This window comes from Orycteropus afer, unplaced genomic scaffold, assembly GCF_000298275.1.
Source record: "Orycteropus afer afer isolate SDZICR_OR568_19922 unplaced genomic scaffold, OryAfe1.0 scaffold00221, whole genome shotgun sequence".
Classification (NCBI taxonomy): Eukaryota; Metazoa; Chordata; class Mammalia; order Tubulidentata; family Orycteropodidae; genus Orycteropus; species Orycteropus afer.
Genome location: NW_006921808.1, coordinates 1,412,286 through 1,431,049, shown reverse-complemented (window position 1 = coordinate 1,431,049; position 18,764 = coordinate 1,412,286). Strand labels below are relative to the sequence as shown.

General features: G+C 39.5%; 1 protein-coding gene across 1 annotated transcript in view; it reads left to right on the top strand.

The window, feature by feature from the left end:
- Positions 1–6,081: 6,081 nt before the first annotated feature.
- The window catches only part of LOC103203664 (beta-galactosidase-1-like protein 2), a 116,312-nt gene continuing 103,629 nt past the window's right edge, over positions 6,082–18,764 (top strand). The window contains exons 1-2 of the mRNA XM_007948734.1: positions 6,082–6,173; positions 6,324–6,521. Of these exons, the coding sequence (XP_007946925.1) occupies positions 6,082–6,173; positions 6,324–6,521 (290 nt within the window). The remainder of the gene's footprint in view (positions 6,174–6,323; positions 6,522–18,764) is intronic.

Genomic DNA, 18,764 nt, shown 5'->3' with positions numbered 1-18,764 from the left:
GCTTCTACACGCTTGTGAGCCATTTATCTAAGATAAATTTCTCTCTCTCTCTCTTTCTCTCTCTATAAATGTATATATACACTTTGCTGGTTTTTGTGTTTCTCTAGAGAACCCAATCCAACACAATAGATAACCAAACTATTAACATAAACACAATGGAATAGTATGCAACATTTAAGAATAATTAACAATCTGCAAAACACTTCGTACCATATATTATTTTGAAGGCCTTTATGTTGAGTGAAATAAATCAGTCACAGAAGGACAAATATTGTGTGAGTCTACTACTGTAAAAAGTGAAGGTAAAATTTACACATGGAAGGAAACTTTCTTTGTTAGTTGTCAGGGATGGGAGGAGAGACATAGGTACATAGGTAAGAGACAAGTACTGTTTTGGGTGAAGGGAAAGGCAATATACCAAAAGCAAGTGACCAGAATGATAACAGTAAGGAAAAGGAAGACCCGAGAAGTGCACAAGAAGTACAGACAACAAAGGGAAATACTTTTACATATATAATACTGCATTATGAGTAATAACAAACATGAATTTATGGGTGGATATGTAGATAGACAAACAAAATGATCAGGTATGTGTGGGCAAAAGGGAATACATCCATGACCATATAGAATTTTGGTAGATGGTATTTCTACATATGTTGTTTGTACTATAAGAATGTCCACATACATAATAGTGCTAACAAGGGGTAAAGTTATGATAACTTCATAGCTATAGTCAAACACCTTGAGGAAGTGAGTCACTGGGCTCTGGGATCAGGACCGTGATCCCAGACATCAAGTCAATTGGCATAACATACTACACAAAAGCATTGCTCTACATTCCTGCTGTGGTGAGTAGCCACTGGAGTCTTTAAAGCTTGCCAGTGGTCATCTAAGATGCAACAATTTATCTTTTCTCCTCTGGAGCAAAGAAGAATGAAGTAACTCAAAGACTCATAGAAACAATTAGTTTCCACCATGGACTGGTAAACCATGGGAACCTCAGCCTACATGACCCTGAGACTAGAAGAAGTAGATGGTGCCTGGCTACCACTGCCAACTGCTTGGAAAGGGATCAAAATAGGAGATCCTGGATAGAATGGGAGAAAAATGTGGAACAAAACTGAAAACCATAAAAAAAAAACAAAACAGGTTTGATCTGATAGAGACTAGTGAAACCCCAGAGAGTATGACCCCTAGTAACCTAGTAACCCTTCAAGCCCAGAATTGAAGTCCTTCCCATGGATTCCAGCCAAACAATAGGCTTACAAGGTGAACAATTACACCGGGTAAGTACACTCCTTAGAAAAATCAACCATGGGAGATCAGAACAGCATTTGCACAGGGAGATAACTCAAAGGGCAAGAATGCATAGAAAAGAAGGACACAGGGAAAAGGTTACCACAGGATGGAAATGGGAAGACAGCTGTTACATTGCAGGGATTGTAATCAATGTCATGAAACAAAAAGGTATATGAACTGTTACATGGAAAATCAATTTGCTCTGTGAACTTTCACCCAAATAACAATAAAAAAAAAAAAAGGAAATGTACCAAATGTGAGTGATCAACACGGTGGCATTGAAGAAGAGCAAGACAAGGAGGTACATAGGAGGTACAGACAACAAAGATGAACCCTTTTGCTCATACAGTACTGCAATGTCAGTGAAGGCAAACATGGATATACAGGTGGATAGATGGGTGAACAGGCTGAACTGTTAGGTATGTCTATGCAGGCAGGGAGAGAGTTTGCACAAGACCATGTGTAGGGGTGGCAGACAATGTTTCTACAAGTCTTTTGCTATGTTCTGTAAGAATTCCCAGGTGTATAGTAGAGTTGACAAGGGACAAGATTGTAGTCACTTCTTGGGCACAGCCAGCTACCCAGAGGGAGTGAGTAGTTAGACCTGTGGGCTCAGGACAATAGTCACAGGGGACATCAAGCTCAATTGGCATAACATACAACATAAATCATTGTTCCACCTTTTACTTTGCTGAGTAGTTACTGGGATATTTAAAGCTTGCAAGCAGCCATCTAGATGCAATGATGGGTCTCTCCTCATCCAGAGCAAAGAAAAATGATGAAAACCAAAGATTCATGGAAACAATTAGTCCTAGTGACCAGTACACCATGCGATCCTCAGCCTATACGACTATGAGACCAGAAGAACTAGATGGTGCCTGCCTGCCACTGTCAGCCACTCAGCGGGGGATTTATGTAGGAGATCCTAGATAGAGTGGGAGAACAATGTGGGACAAAACTCAAAGTCATTTGTAAAAAAGGGGACCAGGTTTACAGGTCTGATAGAGCTTGGTGGAGCCACTGAGACTATGGTCTCTAGCTGCCCTTCAGGCCTGGAATTGAGCCCACACCTTTGGCTTCCAGCCAAACCAAAGGCAGGCCTTGAGGTGAACGTTTACACTAGATAGATACACTCTTTGGAGACAACAATCATGGGAGAATAGAGGGGTTGTGTATGTACAGGGACATAGCTAAGGGGTCAGGAGTGCATGGAGGGAAGGACATAGGGAACAGGTAACTATAGGGAGGAAGTCGGAGGGGAGCTGTTGCATTGTGGTGAATTATAGTCAGTGTTGTGAGAAAGTAGTATATGTGAACTGCTGTATGAAAAGTGAACTTACTCTGTAAACTATCACCCAAATAACAATAAAAAAAAAAAAAAAGAAGGAAAAAAAATAAGAGCACCTACCTTAGGGTGCTATATGAACACATCATGAGTTTTGAGCAGTGACTGGCATAGGATAAACACTAACTGCATATTGAATCTGGAATAGACAGCACAATGGAACAAAATGTAGAACTCAGAAATAGACACAAGCATAAATGCTAATTCAATATATGTTAAAGGTTTCTTTTCAAACTGAGGAAAGAATTGAATTTGGATGTAGTCAGCCAATCATTTGCAAAAAATAGAGATCCAGCAGTATTGCAAACTCATTAAAATAAATTATCGGTGAACTAAGGATTAAAATTAAAAAACAGATTATAGAAATACTAGAAGAAAACACTAGCACCATGGAGTCCTACTGAGGTCAGAAGTCAAAATCAGGGTGTTGATTGCTTCTGAGGGGTAGATTACTATAGTAGAAGAAATGTACAGAATTCCTAATGTAACAACAGGTTTAGATTCTTAAAAAGCAAGACTGGAATAAGATTTGCAATAAGTATCATTTGTGTAAATAATTACTAAATAAAAAATAAATATCCTTTGTGTAAATAAATATCCATGCAAAAAAGCAACATATGTTTTCAGAAACACATACAAATCAAAGAATATGTAGAAAATCCAAGAGAAAGACTGGCTCTGGAATGTGGAGGAAATCTGCAAGTTTTAAGATTTACTTAAATTTTAATAAATATCTTTTAAAATAAAAATATTTGTAATTGTGTTGGTGCCTGTCTGTAAAAAGGAGGTTTAACTTCCCTTGGAGCCTGGATCTGTGTTTTATTGATCCACCAGTGAGATTTTGAAATGGACTCCACTCTAGCACCCAAGAGGGCACTTGCAATGGCCCCACCCAGCCAAGCATGCAGAAGGAAAGGGCCTTGACAACTACTTGCCTACTATCTCAGATGATCTTCATCCCTCCCCTGCTCATCCCTCCTGTTCCTCTGAGGGCCCTGCGGCAGAGAACGCAGCGAAAGATCAAGACTGTTAGTGCGTAAACTTCTACTTGCAGAATCGCCTCTAGGGCTTGTTAAAACAGAGAATGCTGGCCCTATACCTGGAATCCCAGACTCTGTCGGTCTGAGGTACAACAAAGCATCTGCACGTCTGCTACCTTTCACAGATCACACTCTGGGAACCACAGCGCTGTTATTTGCTTTAGTCCAGCAAAAGAAACCTCAGGGGGTAAGTCTTCAAGGGATCGGGATATATATTTCTTCTCTATTATCTGTGCTTCCAGTGTAGGGCGCGGAGGGTGTGAACCGATATTAATGCCTCGCGGCGGGAAGCTGTCCTGCCCGGCCCTGGCCGGCGCCACACGGACAGTGCCCTGCACTTCTCGGAGTCCCCCATTGCGGGTCTTGGAGCCGCGCAGTACGGCACCAGGATGGGGAGGGCCTCCACCGGCGGAGACCAGAGTGACAGCACCGCGGACAGAACACTCCGAGTCACACTGGATCCGGACCAACGCCCCTTCAAGCTGGAGTCTTCCGGTGTAGACCTGAAGATGACCAAGATCCTGCAGGCAGACGAAAGGTTGGCGAAAGTCCTGCACTCTCTGGACACACCAGACCAAAAAAAAAAAAAACTACAACAGAAAACCCACTGCCATCTAGTCTATTAGAACTGCCCTATAGGGTTTCCAAGGCTGTAAATCTTCATAGAAGCAGACTGCCCCCAATTTTCCTCCCGCATGGCTGGTGGTTTCAAACCGTCAACACTGGTTAGCATCCAACTGCTTTAATCACTCTGCTGCCAGAGCTCCTTTTTCCGTACACAGAGTGCGGCCTAATCATACTGGTGTCACTCAGAAAAATAAAAAACAGCCAACAAATTCGGGAAAAGACTCGGTATTTGCTGCCTGGCGCCTGAATCCTCTAGCCTGAGCCCTGTGGCTTGGCGGGCTGGAGCATAGAGGAGGAGCTCTGGTGGCCTAGTGCATTTGACTGCTAACCAGAAGGCTGGCGGTTCAAACTTACCAGCCACTCCTGGGAAGGAAGGTTGGGAAATCTACTTCCATAGAGAAACCGCCTAGGAAACCCAAGGAGGGGTCGCTATGAGTTGAATGTACTCCACAGCAGTTAGTTTGGTTTGGTTTTTTGTTGGGGCGTAGAGGGGGTGAGCCCCGGGCCCATGAACCCTTCTCCTCCGTCTCAGAGAAAGTTGCCGCCGGGACCCTGGACCGAGGCGTACGCTGTGGACCCGGCCCCAGCGCGGGTTAAGGGTTGTTAGTCCGTGCTCTGTAGGTCCTGGACCCCGGCTGCGGTCCTGGGCACTTCTCGCCCCAAGGACTTCTAGCTGGTCATGGTAGACGGCAACCTTGGATGTTTTTTTTGCAAGGATCCTTCCCTTAGGTTCCCTGTGGAGATTCCACCATGCGGCCTTCTGTTTTCTCCTTGAGAATCCCTGCCTGAGCGTTTTCTGAGCTCGTTCTCCTTTCCTTGGCCTCTTAGGAAGCCCACAGTGAGGAGTGTGGTGCACCTCCATTTTCCATTCCCCAAATCCTTTGTTTTACTTCCCAGTTTTTGCTTTGCTTAACCCCCTGCTCCCATTCTAGTTCTCAAATTTTCCTAACTTCTAGGGTATTTATTAAGTACATGGTAGAACTGAAGCTTATGGAAGTAATTCTGTCAGCTCATTCATTTGCTCAAAAAATATTGTTGTGCTCCTGTGGTGGTTTGGGCACTGTTCTGGGTACTGTGGACACAGACATAAACAGGAAGACGTCTTCCCTCATTGCAATTCCACACAGCCTGCTGGCTGGGCCATACTGCCCATCTCACCCCATCAGGGAGTCCTAGAAGTTTTGGTGCATAAAAGGAAAAGCATTGTTCCCAAGATGGAGCATGAAGAAGGTGTAAACCGTAAACCACGAAGTTTTTTTTTCTGAAAATTCATGGGATGGAGTCTAGGGTAGCAGAGAAATGCACACTGGATGAAGATGTAAATCGGCACTCCGCTAGAGAGGATTACTTCTCTGTATCTCAGTGCCTTCTGCTAAGTAGTAAATGGTTGCAGTTCGTTCTTTAGAAATTGAATGTGTCTGGCAAATTCCCCAGAGATTATTCTATTGCCAAACTTTTCTTTGACTGAAACTTCCTCTTCTCCAAAAAGTAACTAGTATTTGAAATCCCATTTACTTACCAGGTGCCTCTTCTCTGCAGTTGTGCTCCTTCTGGCTCCTTTTCAGGTAGCTGTGGGGGCCTTGCCTTGGTGTGCTGTCTGTCATGGCTCTAGTCGGTGCCGTGGCACAATTGCTCCAGAATTCTGCCTTCCAAACAAGGGCCCCTCTATCCTTTCTGTCATTCTCTGAGGCCAGAGCTTTCTAGCTCCCCCATCCCTTCTTCCTCCCTGGTCCATGTCTCTCTGATACCAATTTGGTCTTATCTGCTAGCATGTGGGCCTTCCTGGTGAGACCTGAGTGCATCCTGTGCCTGTCTTCAGCCTTATCAGTGATGACTCAGCTCAGAGACAACTTACCACCCAGGTACGCTTGTGAGGGGAGGGCCAGGAAAGGTTTCTCTCCCGATGGAGGTATGCCCAGGGGCCCTGAAAGAAGGGCCTTCCTGATCCACCTATCCTGTAAAACTTTTGGGCAATATTTCTAGGACTTCACATGCCTCCTCTGTCCTTGCAGGATTAATCAAACTCACTTGACTCCCTCACACCTGACGGACCGCAATGAGGGTCTGAAAGTTAAGGGCTCAAACTTCACACTTGGTGGCTTTCCATTCCTGATTGTAGCAGGCACTATCCACTACTTCCGGGTGCCCAGGGAATACTGGAGGGACCGCTTGCTGAAGTTGAAGGCTGGAGGCTTCAACACTGTCACCACGTGAGTACTGGCCCCTAGTATGTCAACAGTTTGTAGTCTCAATTCCTAGCTCTGAGACTTTATTAAATCAGTTCAAGGTATGGTCCTTATAGTATTTTTCTGGTGGTTCTTAGGATGTTTGAGCCTTCAACAATAACTTGATATCTGTAGGCAGTTGTTGCTGTTATGTGCCATTGAGTCGAACCTGACTCATAGTGACCCCTCCTCCTTGGGTTTCCGAGGTGGTATCACTATAGAAGTAGATTGCCCAACCTTCCTTCTGAGGAGTGGCTATTGGGTTGGTTAGCAGTCAAGTGCCTTAGGCACTATGCTACCAGAGCTCCCTGTGTAGGCAGAGCCTGGTCCAATTCATTTAAAAGGTCACTGTCTGATAAAAGTTTTTATGACCTATATACAAGATTTCAACTTTCAAAGTTAGCACCATGTACAGATGGCTGCCGTCCGAGTAGTGCCCACATACTGAAGAGGTCTGGGAACTCCAGGCTTACTCCTGGAAGAGCCTCATTTTCCAGAAGCAGACCTGGCAAGCAATATAATCACCCTCATTCCATAAACCAATATGAAAGAAACGTGTGATTTCTTCTAACCCTTTTAGGCCTACAAAGTGTTTATCCATTTCTGTGTTAGTTGTTTCCTCTTTCTCAATGGTTTGATTTTTTAATATATAGTTGCAGAAGAAAAATATGTGGAATTTAATTTGGTGAATAATGGAGAGTGAAGTTTTAAACATTTTTCCTTCAAGTATCTTACTACTTTAGAGATAATTTTTATTCTTTTCCCCATTATTTTGTTTCTTTCATATAGCAGTGATTCATAGACATTGAGATTCCATGAGCTGTTAAAATTTCAAAAACATTTGTGATCTAAATAGAGCTGCCATTTTTTTGATGGTTTTTGATATCCTCACTTAGAAAATTTAAAGTACTGTCATTATTTCATAAACTGAAAGGTATTCTAATGCCCAAAGAGAAAGATGAACATTATTTCAGAATAAAGAGTTTTAAACATTGAATAAATCTAGCACTACAAAAACACTGCATTGTTGTATTTTAATTATTAATGACTAATGATCTAAAGACCACCAGACACAAGCCTATAATTTTACAAAATCAGATGTGCAGTCAGTCCTTCTTATCCACTATTTTGCATCAGTGGATTCAACCAGGATTGAAAATAATCAAAGGGGGAAAAAAAAAAAAGAAAAAAGCAATTAAGTAGTCAAAGCAATCCTTCAAAAGCTAACCAGGAGCAAAGTATCATTTATACATCCTTTACATTTTGTTAAGTAATATAAGCAATCTAGAGATGATTTAAGGTATATGGGAAAGAGGATGTGCAATGTGCCTAGGTTCTATGCAAGTATTGCTCCATTTTATATAAGCGACTAGAGTATCTTAGGATTTTGGTATCAGTGAAGGTCCTAGAACCAATCCCCCACAAGAAGGAAGACTGTATTAGCACACAGTGAGGGACTCCATTCCACAGGAACTGTGTAATGCCACTCTTGGCAAAGGGGAAAAGGGAAGCATCTTTTTTATTTTTTATTTATTGTGATTTGGGTGAAAATTTACAGAACAAATTCACTTTCCATACAGCATTTCACATACACTTTGTCTCATGACATTGATCACAATTTACCACAATGCAACAGTCCCCTCCCACTTCTTCCTGATAATTACCTCTTCCCTGTGTCCATCCTTCCATGCCCTCCTGCCCCCTGAGCTGTCTCCCTGTGCATAAGCAGCCCTTTTCCTCCCATGATTGTTCTCTCCAAGGAGTGTATCTACCTCAGGTAAATGTTGAACTCATTTGCCTGTCTTTTGCTTGGCTGGAAGCCATGGATGTGGGTTCAATTCCAGACCTGAAGGGCAGCTAGGGGCCAGTCTCAGTGGTCCCACCAAGCTCTATCAGACCAGCAAACCTGGTCCCACCCTCCTTTTTTTTTTATTTTTCTCCAAATGATTTTGAGTTTTGTTCCACATTGCTCTCCCTCTCTATCAGAGATCTTCTACATAGATCCCCTTCTAAGTGGTTGATATAGGTAGCAGGCACCATCTAGTTCTGGTCTCATAGTCATATAGGCTGCAGATCAGATGGTGCACCAGTCGCTAGGCCTGATTGTATCCAAGAATTTTTGGTTTTCTTCATTCTTCTTTGCTCTGGATAAGGAGAGACCCACTGTTGCATCTAGATGGCAGCTTGCAAGCTTTTAAGATCCCACTTGCTACTTGCCAAAATAGGAGGTGGAACAATGTTTTGTGTAGTGTTATGCCAGTTGAGCTTGATGTCTCCTGAGACTATCGTCCTGAGCCCACAGGTTCAACTAATCAGTCTTTCTGGGTAGCTGGCTGTGACCAAGCAGTGACTACAACCTTTTCCCTTGTCAGTTCTACTGTACACCTGGGAATTCAGATCATATACATAAACTTATAGGACCATTGTCTGGGAAGCATCTTTTGTAAGCTTTAGCAGAAGAGTTCAGAGGGGAGTCAAGAAAAACAAGGGTAAACTCTGAAAGGGTTATTGTCTCTGATAAGTGAAGTGGGGATTCACTAGAGATTGAGTGTGGGCATGAAGGTAAGGATAGTTTAGCAATTGGAATCCCTAATAAAGGATATGTTGCTGTTGTTGTCCACTACTGTTGAGTCAAACGCAACTCTTAGCAACCCCTCCTTAGTCTTCCGAGGCGGTATCACTATGGAAGTAGATTGCCCAACCTTCCTTCCAAGGAGTGACTGGTGGGTTTGAACCACCAGCCTTCTGGTTAGCAGTCAAAAGAAAAAAGATGGTTATAACAAAGAGGACTAGGGATGTCATTGGTGAGAAAGCAGTAGTCACTCAGAGGGGGTGGCTATGGCATTTTACAACTACTGCATGACCTTGGGAGAAACAATGATTCCCATTACTTTTACAAATGGCTGTATCTGTGTCCACTTCCAGTCTGAAAACTGTAGGGCTGGTTTTTCATTTTCGGTCCAAGCTGATTTTCACTCTTTCAGTTCTGGGCAGATTTCACTCATTAAAATTCTACAAAACTTGATTCACCTCAGGACCTGATTCTGAACTAGTGTTATTTCTAAGCTATTATTGAATTTATTATTTTACATATTCATTCTTATGTCATAACCACACTTTTAATTATTGTGTCTTTTTATTTGTATTTTTTCCTGCTTTATTTAAATAGATTTTTTTTGTTTCTAGTTTTATTCTCTGCTTTAGTATCTGATGAACTAATCTCTCTCAGCCTTAAAATTAAATTTAAACATTCTGCATTTTTTTCTTTCCTATTTTTTTAAAAAAATGCTTCTTCTGTAATGGTGGAATACTTTTTTCTTTTTAAATCCCATTTCCTTTCCTCTATTAGCTTGATAGATATGTACTCAGTATCCAAGAGTTTATAACATGCATTCTTCACTTATCAACAACTTATGATTTCTTGTACTTTTACCTAGTTCCAAATAATGCAAAGATTTCAGAACATTTATCTCTAGTCACTTTCCTCCTGATGTATATACTTATTGTTGTTTCTATTATAATTTTAAACAGTAAGACTTAATTAAAGGGCCATTTTCCTATTGCATGAATTTCCTTTAGATTTGCTGGTAATAATTCCTAAGCCTTTGTTTGTCTAAAACTGACTGCATTTCCCAGGAATAGAATTATAGGTTGGCAGTTATTTTCTTTCAGCAATTTTGAAGAATGCCCGTGCCTCCTGATTTTTATTGTTTGTGTTGTGAAGTCAGTTATCAGTGTTACTTGATAATTCTTTGAGGGCAATATATCATTTTTTCTAGTTACTTTGAAGATTTGAAGATTTTCTCTTGGGTTTAGTCAGTTTTCCTATGCTGTGCTTAGTTATGTTTTTCATTTTCTTTGTTTTTGAACCAGAAGACTTGCATATTTCTGGTTTGATACACTTTTTCAGCTATTTTCTCTTTAAGTATCTCTTCTGCTCCATTCTCCTACTTTTCTTTTGGAGTTCAAATTGCAAACATGTTAGGCTTTTTCATATTTCCCAATATTGCTTATCCTTTCACTTTTCACTTTTTTTCTATCTATGCCCAACTCTGTACAGTTCCAGTTCACTAATTCTTTACCTATGTGTATTTTGCTGCAAAACACACCCATTGAGTTAATACATTTCAATTACTGTGTTTTTCATTTAAGATTGCTTTTTAATTCTTTATGATTTTCAAATCTTTGCCAAAATTATCAAATTTTATATTTTTGAAAATATCGATAATTGTCAATTTAAAGTATATTCCTTTTTTAATGTTTTATCTAGGATTCTTTTCAGTCTGTTTCTGTTATTTGTTATTTTATTTATGTTGTTTTTCCTTGTATACATTTTTTTATTAAGTGTATTAAAAAATTTGTAAAAATAATTTAAAACCTAGAATAATTTTATTTTCCTTCAGAGAGTGTTTAGTTTTACTTCTGGCCAGAAGCTAAAGTCATTAAGAATTCAGGATCATCTTAATTCAATTCTAGGGATTGATATTATTTGAAGTATTAATTCAGCTCAGTCAAAAATTAATTTACTTCTTGTTTACTCTTCCTTTAAGGGAATAACCTTTCAGGATTTTAGCCCACAGTGTATATGTGTACATGTTTAGGCACAGTCTTCTTTGGGAGTGCTAGACTTCACATTTTGTTCTCCTAGCTGCATAAGACTAACAGATTTGCTGCTCAGTCTCCCAATTCTAGTTACAGAAACCAGAACAAAAGCAGCCTCAAATGTTTTGCTTCTCTGTTTTTTTCTTTTTTTTTTTCTGATCTTGTTCTATACTTTCTCGTTGCTTTTTTACCTTTCTGATGGTTTATTGCAGTTAAAATATAAATTGTTTAATTTTTCTTGTTTTTTTCAGTAGATAATTTGAAACAAATTACCTAAGACACCATTACTGGTAGTGAAAAATCTCAATTCTCCCCCAACCCCAATTATTTTAAAATAACATTTTACTGGTGTTTATTAGATGCTCTGGTGGAATAGTGCCTAAGACATTTGACTGCTAACCAGAAGGCTGGCAGTTCAAACCCACCAGCCACTCCTCAGAAGGAAAACTAGACAATCTACTTTTGAAGAGATACCACCTCGGAAACCCAAGATGGGGTCTCTATAAGTCAGAATTGACTCAATGACAGTGAGTTTTTTTGGTTTTAACATGTATACACAGATTTAAGTGTATAATTCAATGAATTTTCATTGCATTTTTGGTCAACTTCAGACTGATTGGTAAAAATCTTTACTCTCCTCATCTTTGGCTTTAGTGGTTGGTATGTAAATGTATACCAACATTTGGTATACACTGAAATGTATACCAACATCTTCTAATAAACTAGTGTTTCCAAAGCTCTCTCATACCTGTATCTCATGACATTTCCAAAAGGTATCTACTACTAATTCTTCTAACACATAGGTTACTTTTGCTTTTTTTGAACTTTATGAAAATAGAATCATATAACAAATATTTTTCCTGTGTCTGATATCTTTTGCAAAAGATTTTTTTTTTCAGATTCCTCCATGTTATTACATATTGTAGTTTGTTCATTCTCATAACTGTATAGAATTCTGTTAATAGTTATACCAAAATCTATTTATCTCGTGTTAGATATTTGGGTTATTTTTGGTTTTTAGGTATTATTAATAATGTTTCCATGAACAATCTTGTACTTGTCTCTTGGTGAGTATATGTAAGTGTTTCTGTTGAGTCGACATCTAGGAATAGATCAATGTTTAATAGGTTGTAGTTCAGTAAATAATGTCAAGCAATTTTCCAAAGTGTTTATACCAATTTACAAACTTACCAGCAGTGTGAGAGAGTTAGTTAGTTTGTTTTTGTTTTCATCAGTGTTTGGTATTGTCTGTTTTATTTTAGCCAGGCTGGAGAGTTTACAGTGATATTTCACTGTGAATCAAATTTGCATGTCCATATGACTAATAATCCATCACTCATCTATCAGTTTGTCATACTGTGGTGGCTTGCATGTTGCTGTGAGTCTGGAGTCTATGCCACTGCTGTTGCAAATCCCAGCAGTGTCACCATGGTGGGCAGGTTTCAGCAGAGCTTCCAGACTTAGACAGACTGGGAAGGACAGAACCATTCACTTCTGAAGAACCTGGCCACTGAAAATCTTTTTAATAGCAGTGAAATACTATCTGCTTTATTACTGGAAAAATTATGAAGAACCCAGAGACATTGTCTGATATAAGTCCCTCAGGTCAGAAGGCACTGAAAATATGAAGGGGGAAATGCTGCCTCCTCAAAGTAGAGTTGACCTTAGTGACATTGATGAAGTAAAGCTTTCACGACCTTTATTTGCTGATGTGGCATGACTCAAAATGGGAAGAAATAGTGGGAAATGCCCATTAATAATTGGAACATAGGATGGATGAAGTATGAATACAGGAAAATTGGAAATTGTCAAAAACGAAATGAAATACAAATATTGATATCCTATACATTAGTGAGCTGAAATGGACTGGTATCAGCCATTTTTAATCAGACAATCATATGTTCTACTCTGCCAGGAATGACAAATTGATGAGGAATGGAGTTGCATTCACTGTTAAAAAGAATATTTGAAGATCTATTCTGAAGTACAATGCTATCAGTGATAGAATAATATCCAAACCAAACCAAACCAAACTCACTGCCATTGAGTCAGATCTGACTTGTAGTGACCCCTGCTTGGGTTTCCGAGGAGATATCAGTACAGAAGTAGATTGCCCAGCCTTCCTTCCAGGGAGTGGTTGGTGGGTTTGAACCACCAGCCTTCTAGTTAGCAGTCAAATGCCTTAGGCACTACATCACCAGAGGTTCTGGATAATATCCATATGCCTACAAAGAAGACTAATTAATACTACTATTATGCAAATTTACACACCAACCACTAAAGCCAAAAATGAAGAGATTAAAGATTTTTACCAATCAGTTTGAAAATGGCAAAACATGCAATCAAGAAGCAAAAGTTGGAAATGAAGAATCATTGGTAGTTGGAAAATACGGACTTGGTGATAGAAATGAAGCTAGAGATTGCATAATAGAAATTTGCAAGGCCAACAATTTATTCATTGCAAATACATTTTTCAACAACATAAATGACAACTGTACACATGGACTTCTCCAGATGGAATACACTGAAATCGGATCAACTACATCTGTGGAAAGAGGCAATAGAGAAGCTCAATATCATCAGTCAAAACAAGGACAGGCCTGTTGTGCAACAGAACATCAATTGGTCATGTGGAAATTCAAGTTGAAGCTGAAGAAAATTAAAACAAGTATACAAGAGCCTTGATTATGACTTTGATTATATCCCACTTGAATTTGGAGACCATCTGAACAGTAGATTTGATGAATTGAACACCAATGACCAAAGACCAGATGAGTTGTGGGATGACATCAAGAAAAACATAAATGAAGAAAGCAAAAGGTCATGAAAAAGACAGGTAAGGAAGAAAAGACCAAAATGGAAATCAGAAGAGACTCTGAAACTTGACCTTGAATATAGAGTAGTTAAAACAAATGGAGGAAATGCTGAAATAAAAGAGCTGAATGGAAGATTTCAAAGGGTGGCTCAAAAAGACAAAGTACAGTATTATAATGAAATGTGCAAAGATCTGAAATAAGAAAACCAAAAGGGAATAACATGCTAGGCATTACTCAAGCTGAAAGAACTGAAGAAAAAATTCAATATTGCAAATTTAAAGTTGCAATATTGAAGGATTGATTCTATGGGTAAAATATTGAACAATGCAAGAAGCATCAAAAGAAGATGGAAGGAACACATAGAGTCATTGTATCAAAAAGAATCAGTCAATATCCAACTATTTCAGGATGTAGCACATGATCAAGAGCAAATGGTATTGAAGGAAGGAGTCCAAATTGCACTGAAGGAATTGGCAAAAACAAGGCTCCAAGAATTGATGGAATACCCATTGAGTTGTTTCAACAAATGGATGCAACACTGTATGCACTTGCTCATTTATGCCAAGAAATTTGGAAGACAGCTACCTGGACAACTCACTAGAAGAGATTGATGTTCAAGCCCAACCAAAAATGGTGATCCAGAAAATGTGGAAATTATTGAACAATATCATTAATATCAGACCTAAGTAAATATTGCTGAAGATAACTCAAAAACAATTGCAACAGTATATTGGCAGGGGACTTCCAGAAATGCAAACTGAATTCAGATGAGGACATGGAACAAAGGATATCATTGCTGTTGTCAGGTAGATCTTAGCTGAAAGCAAAGAACACCAGAAATATGTCTGCCTGTGTTTTATTGACTATGCAAAGGCATTTATTTGACTGTGTGGATCATAATGAATTACAGATAACGTTTCAAAGAATGAGGATTCCAGAATACTTAATTATGTTCATGAAGAACATGTACATAGACCAAGAGACCATCATAAGAACAGAACAAAGAAGCCACAGGAGTGAGTTCAGTTCCAGATCTGAAGGGTAACTAGGGTCCATAATCTCAGGGGTCTCATCAGGCTCTAACAGACCAGCAAACCTGGTCTCTTTATTTATGATTTTGAGTTTTGTTCCACATTGTTCTCCCGCTGTATCCAGGATCTCCTGTACCAATCCCCCTCCAAGTGGTTGACAGTAGTAGCCAGGCACCATCTAGTTCTTCTGGTCTCATGTCATATAGGCTGAGGATCACATGGTCTACCAGGCCCTTCATAACTTATGTTTTGAAGTAACCATTTAGGTACTTTTTGCCATTCTGAGGCAAAATTTCTCTCCATCAGTGAAGCTGTGAAACCTGGAACACAAGCTACCTCCTTCCAAAGTACAATGGTAACAAACATAAGGAAGGCATTTTCATTAAAAATGGGGGATAAAAATGGTTCAGGGGAAGCAACCAAGTCCAAACCCAGCAAAGAAAATTTCATCAGTCTCAAGGCTTGAAAACAATCTTCTGTATTCTGGGACCATCTTGGGAATGGTTTTTGCCCTGCAGACTCTAGCTGTTGGCCACTATCTACACATTGTGGGTGGAGGTTCCTCAGCACTGGTGTCAGCCCTACCTTCCAGGCCCACTGAGATGGCAACTCTGCTCCCCTGGATTTGGGTGGCCCCATTCTCCTAGTCCATTTGAGTAATGACCCATCCCCTTAACCCCAGGAATCTCCATTCTCCTGGTTCTTAGGCATGGCAAACCCACCCCCTCAGCTTTGGATGATGGCCTCATTCTCTTTTCCCACCTAAATGGCAGCCCCACACTCCAGAACTTAGTTGGTAGAGATCTGACTCTTTGAAATCTTGTCATTGTTAGGTGCCATTGCATAGGTTCCAACTCATAGCAACCCTAGGTACAACAGAATGAAACACTGCCCAGAAGGCAGTTTTTTCACCCTTTTAAATATAGATAGTGATTCCACCCTTTGAAATGGAGGTAGCCTGCCCATGATGATCCCTTCAACAGTCCTACTGATCTCAAAACTTTTCCCAGGGTAACTCAAAACTCATTGCCATCAAGTTGGATCTGAATCATAGCGCCCCCTCCTTGGGTTTCCAAGGCAGTATCACTATGGAAGTAGATTGCCCAATCTTCCTTCTGAGGAGTGACTGGTGGGTTTGAACTGCCAGCCTTCTGGTTCCCAGGGTACTACTTTCTTTTTCTTACAGGACAACAGATGCTTGCAACCAAGTCACTCCATTGGCTCTTTTCCTACCTGTAGAATTTCAGATAAAGGCAGCTTCACTTCATCATTTTGGACTGTCTCTGTCCCTTTCTCCTATTAAAAAAAAAAAAAAAAAAGGAACTCACTGCCGTGGAGTGGTATCCAACTCATAGCAACCCCTCCTTTGGTTTCTGAGGCAGTATCACTACAGAAGTAGATTGCCCAATCTTCTTTCTGAAGAGTGGCTGGTGGGTTTGAACCTCCAGCCTCTGATTAGCAGTCAAATGCCTTAGGCACTACACCACCAGAACTCAGCACCCGTAGCTCATAAGCAAAAGATTTCATCCTTTGTGGAAGTTTTTCTAGGAAACATTTCCTTACTTTATACCACATAATTTTCCAAGTATAAGTTCTGTTTTAGTTCACTTAATTTTTAAATCTCTTTGCCCCCCACCCACACATTAATCACTTATAAATTCTGACTTTCACCAAACATTCAAAGATATTTCAGGCAAGTTCTTTGTCACTGCATAAAAAGCATCATTGTTTATCACATGTTCATAATTTCCCATGAAAGCCTACCAGAAATACATTTAATGTCCACATTTCTAGCAACATGCTGTTCATGGCAATAGATGCTTTCATCACATCTCTCAATTGAAAAAGAATTGAGAGCTCATCAGAATCATCTTTATTGTCCATAATCTTATCAAGGCAAACTAAACCAAAACCCCCATTGCTCTTAAGTCAATTCTGAAAAATAGTGACCCAATAGGACAAAGTAGAACTGCTCCACAGAGTTTCCAAGAAGATTGGCACATCTTTTCTTCTCTGGAGTGGATGATGAGATAAAAAAGTTGACCTTTCAGTTAGCAGCCAAGTGCTTAATCACTGTGTTACCAGGGCCTTTTTTCAAGGCAAATAGAGCCTTACAATTAAGCATATCAAAATTCTTTCATATTCTACCAAATACCCAATTTCAAAACCACTTCTACATTTTAAATATCTGTAAGAGCAGCACCCTACTTCTGTTAACAAATTCTGTTCCAGTTTCTTAGTGTTGTTATAACGGAAATACACAAGTAGGTGGCTTTAGCAAACAGAAAATTATCTTCTCACAGCTCAACAGGCTAGGCTTTCTCTCCCTCTCAGCTCTGGGAGATCTTTGTTTTTCAGCTTCTGTTCCTCAGTACTTGCCAATCTTCATGTAGCATGGTATCTATCTTCTTCCATCTGTACTTCTTTGCTTCTGTGCCAATATATGGTTTCTGAAGATATTCTCCCAGTCAGTAGCTTGTATTTTCACTTTTTGATAAAGTCTTTTGATGAACAAAAGTGTTTCTTTTTTATGAAGTCTTACTTATTATTTTGTTTTGTGCCTAATCTGTTCCTTTTATAAATCAAAAGTGATCAACTCTACATTGATATGCCCTCATTAGCATAAAGAAAATACTTCCCAGATGAGATTACATGCACAAGTATGTTGTTGTTGTTGTTAGTTGCTATCAAGATGATTCTAACTCATGGTGACCACATGTGTACAGAATAGAACTGCTCCACAGGCTTCTCAAAGGAGCTGTCATGGCACAAATCCATCAATCACTCCACAGAAGGAAGATGGGGCTATTTACTTCTGTAAAGATTTACTGCCTTAGAAACCCAACGGGGGTCACTATGAGTTAGATCGACTTGATGGCAGTGAGTTGGGTTGGGTTTCCTGTTTGGAAAACAGGGTTTTCAAGGCTATGAACTTTCCAAAGCAGGTCACCAGGCCTGTCTTTTGAGGCACATTTGGGTGGGTTCAAACCACCAATCTGTCAGCTAGTAGTTGAAAACTTAACCATTTTCTCTACTTAGAGACTTGTATCCATAGGTATAGAGGTTAGTAATCAAAACACATAATTTTGGAGTGCACACAAATTTGTTTGCGTGGTTTTAATTATTTGAATATCCAGTTTCTGAATAAAATCTGAAATGTCTCTATATTTTTGTATATATTTTTTCTGTTTGTATACCTTTATATAGTTATTTTAACTTCATAAATTTACTTTATTTGTTACAGATTGAGCAGCACTGGATCTTAGAATTTGATCCCTATAATTTAAAAAAGTTATTAAAAAATTAATTTCTGATGTTGGAGATAGTACATGGGGGAGTGTGTCAAGGGTAATTGTAATTTTCTTCTATATGTACTCATTTAATTAGATTTTCTGCTCCTAATAAAATAGATAATTTCTATTTTATCTTTACCATCCTAATGAGAATGAGATGGTATCTCATTGTGGTTTTGATTTGCAGCTGTTGTTTAATGACACTGAACATATTTTCATGTGTTCAGTGGCCATTTGAATGTTCTCTTTTTATTTATTTATTTTTAATTTTTTTTATTTATTGTGATTTGGGTGAAGATTTACAGAGCAAATTCACTTTCCATACATCAGTTCACATATACTTTGTCTCATGTCATTGACCACAGTTTATCACAATGCAACAGCTCCCCTCCCACTTCCTCCCTATAGTTACCTCTTCCCAGTGACCATCCCTCTATACTCTCCTGTGCCCTGAGCTGTCTCCCTGTGCATAAGAAGCCCTTCCTT